At 33.8% G+C, this 8,321-nt stretch overlaps 1 protein-coding gene across 2 annotated transcripts; it reads right to left on the bottom strand.

Moving 5' to 3' along the window:
• Nucleotides 1-1,824: 1,824 nt before the first annotated feature.
• Nucleotides 1,825-7,957, bottom strand: LOC143044475 (mammalian ependymin-related protein 1-like). 2 transcript variants are annotated; one of them, XM_076216515.1, is made up of 6 exons: nucleotides 7,719-7,957; nucleotides 5,090-5,203; nucleotides 4,308-4,386; nucleotides 3,641-3,808; nucleotides 2,903-2,990; nucleotides 1,825-2,341 (listed from the first exon to the last, which is right to left on the bottom strand). In XM_076216515.1, coding segments are annotated over exons 1-6 (600 nt in total). In that variant the 5' UTR covers nucleotides 7,869-7,957; the 3' UTR covers nucleotides 1,825-2,340. The 2 variants fall into 2 exon arrangements, with proteins under 2 accessions (XP_076072630.1, XP_076072632.1); XM_076216517.1 differs by lacking the exon at nucleotides 7,719-7,957 and adding an exon at nucleotides 6,104-6,184.
• Nucleotides 7,958-8,321: the final 364 nt, after the last annotated feature.

Genomic DNA, 8,321 nt, shown 5'->3' with positions numbered 1-8,321 from the left:
TTAACTTGTGCTGTTTTTTGTTCGTATAATTTGCCTTTACAAACTAAGGTTGTTACCAAATTAACTCAAATAAAGGCAACAGTAGGATACCGCTGTTCAAAAGTCATTAATCGATTGAGAGAAAACAAATCCGGGTTGCAAACCGAAACCACATCAGCTATAAGAGGAAAACAAAGAAAGAACAGAAACAATGAATCGCAACCAAAAATAAAGATGTTTCCTAGTCATATAATATGCTTTTACATATCATTGACAATCTAATTAAAATTAAGTTCTTATAAGTTAAGCCTTGATGCGCGACATATCAGAACGGGAGCAATTAAAGGATTTAATTTTAATTAGATTATACCATTGACTTATGCAATTTGAACATTCTGTTCTTTTCTTAATACACCTCCCGATGGTATCACCAGCCCAGTAGTTAGCACGTCCGTGTTGAAATGACTTGTTATTGATATGGTCATAAATATAAGAAATCGGTAAAATCACAAAAATACTGAGATCAGAGGAAAATCTAATCGGAAAGTCCATAATCAGACGGCAAAATCAAATGACTAAACACATAAAAAACGAATGGACAAGAACTGTCATATTCCTGACTTAGTACAGGCATTTTCAAATGTAGAAAATGGTGGATTAAACCTGGTTTTATAGCGCTAAACCTCTCACTTTGAAGACAGTCTCATCAAATTCCGTTATATTTACAATGATGCGTGAACTAAACAGACATAATAAATGATAAAATGGTCAAAATATGGGTACACCAGTCATCATCGTGTAACAATTTTAAAAGGAACAATTTAACAGAACAAAAAAACAGTTAAATGTTTACAAAACATTGAATTTTTGAAATACTAAGGTTTTTCTACCTCAGCGATAGATAACCATAGCTGTATTTGGCAAAACTTTTAGGAAATTTTGATCCTCAATGCTCTCAAACTTGGTACTTTATTTGGTACTTTTTTTTATTCGAGCGCCACTGATGATTCTTTTGTTGACGAAACGTGCGTCTGGGGAAACAAATTTCAATCCTGGTATCCTTGGTGAGTTTATTGACTTGTATTTGATAGAGATTTCTAACACGCGTACGTATCTATACCATTTTGCTTGTAGTTCTTTCGTTATATGAATCAATGAGTGTTTTTTCACATATATACGGAATGTTCTATGGTTTGATACACCTCTGCTGGTGGTCTACCAGTCCCCGGGGGTTATGGTCAGCATAGTAGTTGGAACTTCTATACTTACATGATTTATAACAAACATTTCTAAAATTGACCGTTTATAAATTTCAAATTAAAGAAAAAAATAAGGTTTCAACTTATTCAGGCAAAGTTGACCACAGATGGATTCGACTATTGTTTGGGTGTCCTTTTGGTCAATATCAATAGCAACAAAAGTGCACATGTCTAAATATCTTGCCTGCTGAAATGGTCATAGTTTAAGTTATTTTGAAATTCTTTGATAAATTGTAAGTAAACTCATCATAGATACCAGGATTACAAGTTTATATTTACGCCAGACGCGCGTTTCGTCTACATAAGACTCATCAGTGACGCTCGACTCAAAAAGTGTTTAAAAGGCCAAATAAAGTACGAAGTTGAAGAGCATTGAGGACCACAAATTCCTAAAAGTTTTGCCAAATACAGCTAATGTAATCTATTCCTGAGGTAGAAAAGCCGTAGATTTTCAAAAATTCAAAGTTGTGTAAACAGTTAATTTATAATTATGAACATATCGATGATAACTCAAGTCAACACAGAAGTGCTGACTACTGGGCTAGTGATACCATCGGGGAAATAGTGGTCACTGTAAATGAATTACTTTTCTTTCCGTAATATTTTATTCAAATATGTACAATAAAAAAAAATCATCAGACAATATCTAATGTCACATTAACATCAGAAGCTATTCAACATAAGTACAAACACAACAATTATATAGCATTGGTCAAAGTCAATATATTATTTCTGTGTATGGTTATCTGTTACTTTAATTTGATAAGTGATATGATTGCCAATGAGACAAATATCCAACAGAGTTGAAATGAAGTGTATCTTAGGAACTATTTTTAAACATTATTGCATGTTCTTTTCTTTAATATCCATAAACAATTTTTTTCCCCCTCATATTTCACCATAAAAGGATACTTGTTTACAAATTGCATTCCTCTTCAATGATCTTACTACTCGCTATTTTCCCTCCTCTTTGAGTATATTCGTCATCATAATGCGATGACTTCTTTATATAATGATATAATAATCTCAACGATTTACACAATATATTTTATATTTTAAACATAACTTGGCCCTATAACAGTTCTTGATAATCCTGAACGTATCTGAAAATTGATAGAAGAAAACATGAATTAACAAACACAATGAAAGTAAAATAACTAAAAATTTCGAAATCCGAGTAAAATTTCAAACGGAAAGTCCCTTCAGTTAGTAATGTTCACTGACAGTAATAGATATATGTATAAATCAAAAAAAAAAAGTTGGACAACTAAAAGGGGATCTCTGCAGGGAAAGAGTCTAGAGTTCGAACAGGACAGACAAACCCGTCTATGAATATGTGTATGCAAAGAGCTATTTTTATATTATTATATAATTATTCGGATTCATCAATATTCGTTGAACACCAATTTTCGTGGATTTCGTGGGAACAAGGGAATCGCGAATTTAAATGTTCAACGGAGTGTATGCTGAATTTGCCAAATTCACGAAATTAAATATCCACGAAAATAAATGAATCCGCAGTAACATATCTGTTATAATTGTGGCTTATCATACTCCAAATTGAACCTTTTTTGGCAAATGTGCCATTTCTTGAAATTACTGTTTCTGTTGTACATAAGAAGTTTAAGAGAAAATATAAAACAGTAAGTTTAACTTTTACTTACCATTGGCAATGTTTTGGTCGAGTCATCACTGACTCAGAGTATGGGTGTATACTGATATCTGCTGTAGTATATGACATAGCTGTGTAACCTAAAAAGTAAAATGAATCATCGAATGTAGCAGACATTAGACATAAATATGTATAAAGTAACTGCTTAGAAATATGTCATATAAAAAAGAAACAACAAATAAAAAGTAAAATAACAAAAATACCGAACTCTGCATCCTTAATTTCCGTGACTGTAACATAGAGAAAATGTATTGTTGCATTACTATGGACTCAATCAACGATGTGTTGTTCAATATTTTAACGATTACGCACAGTATTATCATTATTAAGACATACTTTAAATTTAAAATTGAGAATTGAAAAGGGGAATGTGTCAAAGAGACAACAACCCGATCAAAGAATAGAAAACAGCATAAGGCCACCAATGAGTCTTCAAACCAGCGAGAAAATCCAACAACCGGAAGCGTGTTTCAACTGGCCCCATAAACAAAAAGGTTTACTAGGTTAGTGATAATGGACGTCATACTAAACTCCAAAACATATAAATGAACTAAAATTTAAAATCATACAAGACTAACAATTGCCAGAGGCTCCTGACATAGAACAGGCGCACACATGCGGCATGATAATATTATTATATGGAGAAAATTGTAAGACAGTTGTCTTCTGGACTTGTTCAGCAGCTAGCTAACTGGTATGAATGTAATACAAATTGAAATATTTGCTGTACCTCCTTCGAATGTTCCATACTCAATCTGTGAAACCGGCCAGCAATCTGGTGTAGTTACAGAGCGCACAACTGTCATATTGGTACTGGGTATCACGTATTTCCAGATCTGAACTTCTAAATTGTTATCCGGCGGCCCAATTGATCGTTGCGCAATCAGTTGTGCATCTTCTGTTAATGATTGGAAAAATATTATATACAAATATCTAAATAGTTTTCATTGCTACTATTCAGTTATTTTCATGAAATTTTTATGTTGTGATTTGGTATACGTAAAGAAGCGATGCTATATTTGCTGTAAATCAGTTATCAATCAAATCCAACTCCGTTGATAACAAAGGAATTATTTCGATTCAACATGAAACACTGCTTTAATATCTTAAACAATGAACTTGAGGCATGTCTTACAGTTATGTCAAGGTAGACCTTATCATGTACTTCAGTGGTCGTTCTTGATATTCTACTACAACAATAAACGTCTATGTTGACTGAAACTTTTACTACTACTACTTATTCTACTAATACTAACTGTTGCTACTTGTACTATACTCGGTGATATATTACTTCTATACTTTCTTCAAAATTTCTAGTACTGCTCTATAGTTCTTCATCTTATCAGTAATTTCCTACTGAATGATATCAGAACTTATCTCTAATAGTTTTAACTTACTTGGTATACATTGATCTTGTATTGGTACCGTCAGTTGCTCTACAGAACATCGTCCCATATCTATTTTATAACTTTTACCCTGAAATATGTCATTACTCTTATTACATACATATAATGGTATACAAATTCGAGCATTGTTCTTTAATAATGAAGATAACGACCAGTACTGTACATAAAAGAAGTTTAAAGGAGATGTGCATTCTATCGCAAAGATAATTGATGTAATATATGCATTGCTGAAACACTCTTTTTGCAATTCTTAAATAAAAAATATAATCGACAGAGTGTCTCTCAGAGCTGCAATGTAGTCTCATTTCACAATTTTTGTTTTATATGAGACAAATTATTGAATTTTGGAGGGGAAAATAGCACATTACCAATTTTTCTACGAAAATGGAATTTTGTTTACGAAATTATTATTTTTTTGTATGTTTGTGTGAAAAGAGAGCACGTGCAAGTACCATTACAACATGTTTTAATGGGGCTCTTCAACATTGCTTTTAATTATCTAGTTGGTACAAAGTGGCATGTGCTCTATGTTTGCGGTTCCAAAAAAAAGATACCCTTTGTTCGTGTCATCGTGGGTACAAACAACTCATTGTTCTTAATTTTGCATTAATCAACTTTGAAAAATCACATATAATAAATGTTCAAATTTAAGAAAGAAAACACTTAGGCCTTTGCCTTATTGTGTTTCAGAATAGCTAAAATTAATGAACTTTAAATTTGTCTTATCTTATACGATGTTTTATCCACAAGTAGGGTAAAGGTCATGTCCTTACATGGTGATAATCCACAATCTCAGTGTGTGTAAAGGTCATATTCTCACTCAAGGTTACAATCGTATCAGTTCTTGTCATTCTTCTGTGATAATCAAAGTACAAATGGACTCTTCTCTGAAAACAAATAAATATTGTAGAGCCTAGATATTATCCAGACTAGGGCATCCAAACGGGACAAATTATGCGTTTAGAAAATTTAAAGTGTGTTCTAGCAGGATCTTAAGCTGGGATCACACATTCACGATTTTTACTGCCGTCCTTGACAGGACCATTCCCGATTAAAACTTATTAAAAGTCTGATCAAGATCCTATGAATCGTGGATGGAAATTCAAACTTTAATTAAAATTTGTAAAAAAAATAATTTAATCACGACAACAATTAGATATTGTTCAGGAAGCGTCGATATTCAACCGTTTCCAAGCGAATTTATCCCAAAAATCCCGTTCTAAATCCGCTCCGAACCCGATTTGTATCTTTCGCCAGGAAAAATTCGACCGAGTCTGTCACGACTGCGCCCCGATTCTACCGAATGTTATCCGACAGAGATCAGATAGTGACAAGACAGTGAACCGACGCTGAAGGAAGTTATCCGTTCGTAAACTGTCGACATACTCGGGATGATCAGGTACTGTCGGAACGTAATCCTATCACGGTCTGCTCTATCGCATTGCAAACGGCTTTGTCTGGTCTCAGTCGTAGTGTATTATGTAATTGTCGGGACTCTAACGTGGGTATCATTGACGAATTTCGAATTAATAACGGGACTGTTTCGGACCGGTTTCGGCAAAAACGTTTGCAATCGACAAGATCTGGATGCAATCTGGACTCAATCGGCAGAAAAACAGCAATGAAAAATTTCTCCAGATCATTCCCGTTCCACAGGAAACCGTCCCGAATACACAGAACATTGTTAGGAATTCGATCCGATACAGCAGAATCTGTCAAGACATAGGCACGATTGTAATCCGACTAGACAAAATCGACTGAGTTTCCCCGAATGTTACGGGACGCACCTAACTGTCGGGATGCTTTGCCGAACTATTCGGACCCTTCCCGACCAGTAGGAATCTGTTACGAACTAAAACGACTGCGTTCAGACAATATTAGGACATTCCAGATAATTGAGGATACTAATCCGACTTTTTCACTTTTCGTGTCGTATCGCTGTCTGATTTCAAACGGGAGCAATAATCGGTAATGTGTGAACCCCGCATTAGGTACAGTACATACATGATAGTACAGTCCGTTCATGCATTCATACTGCACCATGACTCAAGGAAATACTTATGTATACTTTTGATAGCACGACTTTGCTCTTATATCATTAGGTTCATGTTACCTAATCATTCGTGTTCTATATGGCGTTTTATGGACTGTTGTACCTTCGTTTTTCATCTTATGGCTATATTCAATTTGGTATCTGTCTTTTTGAGCTTATAGTTTTATAAAAAAAATTATTTTTGCCTATGGTATCTTTTTACCTTTTATTAACATCTCGTAAACTTCCAGAACATTAGGCTAGTCCATGCTAAACAACTAATGTGTATATATATATATACGAGTCTAAATTGAAAACTATATACAACTCGTCTAAACATCAACCCAACAATGTTAGATCTGTAAATTTGCTTTCGCAATTTTTTTTTCTTCCCTCGCCGGGATTCGAACCCATGCTACTGTCGTGACACCAAATCGCCTGCACTGTAGCCGTCCCGCTAGGCTACACGACCACCTGGGCTTCATTAGTGGCTCGGACGTACTTATATATATTCCCAATTTTGCATTATTCAACTTTGAAAAAAGACTTAATTCGAAATTTAGACATATAATAAATGTTTGACTAATAAATGTTTGACATATAATAAATGTTTGACATATAATAAATGTTTGACATATAATAAATGTTCAAATTTAAGAAAGAAAAAACCTAGGCCTTTTCTTTATTGTGAAGATAAGTTATATGAGTGCCAATGACACAACTCTCCATCCAAGTCACAATTTGTAAAAGTAAACCATTATAGGTCAAATTATGGTATTAAACACGGAGCCTTGGCCCACACCGAACATCAAGCTATAAAGGGCCCCAAACGGCAAATGATAGTCTTGTCCTATTGTTGTTTGTTTCTGTGTCATTTTGTCCATTGTGGAGAGTTGTCTCAGTAGCAATTATACCACATCTTCTTATTATTACATTTAGTATAGTCATGATTACGAATGAAATGTTTTCAACATGACGTTAAATCCCTTTTCGGGTATATTTCTTTTCATAAATCAAACGAAAATAGGGGTATTGTTTACTAATGTATAACATATAATTCCGGGGCGCTCGCCTTTCAATGCCAAGAGCAAAACAATGACGCCGCTTTCTACATTATATCCATGTCTCTGGTCAAATCAACTGGCTAATATTTTACATCATTTGATCTCTGTTGGAGAATTGTCTCATTGGCAGCCGGCATATTTTTATTTTTTGGATTCTAAAAAAATTGTCAAATCACATTTGTAAAGGAACTAAAGTATGTATCTGTATGTCTTTTATAGAGAGTGGCTTTTGCAATACAGCCTTCGAACCAATAACCTAGTTTTTGTAAGTTTTGAAGTTAAAGATAAAAAAAATATAATAATTACGTCATAGAACTCTTTATGGTTTGTCTGTAAATTAATCAAGCCACCGGTTACATCCATTTCTGTTTGGAAAACAGGAGGTACACAACATGTTCCTGATACTGAGGTTGTATAGCACTCGACAAAAATTACAACTAGTATGGGAAACATCATTACAATAAAGTTTCTGTAGTAATACAAACTAGGTCACATTATCAACCAAACAAGACCTTAGATGTTGGTGCCACAGAAGTATATGTTCTTCAGTACAAGGACAATCATGACAAGTTAATAAACTACGTCATACATTTATATGTGCATGGTAACACTTCTTAACCTTTGACGCCCAATTCAAAATATGCCTAGTGACCGAATTAAGACTTTATCAATGAAAAGTGCACGCAAAAATGAAATTCAACCATCTCCGTATTGTTATTATTCAAAACGCCAACGCCTTCTATGTAAAAAAGGTTCGTTCATTTAAAAACTTTCTTCTCTCATGCATATCAAATGAATATTACACACACTAAGATTTGTTTTCTCATTTCAATCTTAATTTTTGTAAAATAAGAAAATTTACAAAATATTTATTATTTTTTACTTTGCTTTGTAAATATAAAACTGTTT

The sequence above is a fragment of the Mytilus galloprovincialis genome, chromosome 9, assembly GCF_965363235.1.
Source record: "Mytilus galloprovincialis chromosome 9, xbMytGall1.hap1.1, whole genome shotgun sequence".
NCBI classification, from domain to species: Eukaryota; Metazoa; Mollusca; class Bivalvia; order Mytilida; family Mytilidae; genus Mytilus; species Mytilus galloprovincialis.
Note: the sequence above shows the minus strand (reverse complement) of the source record. Positions and strands in the feature narration are given on the sequence as shown.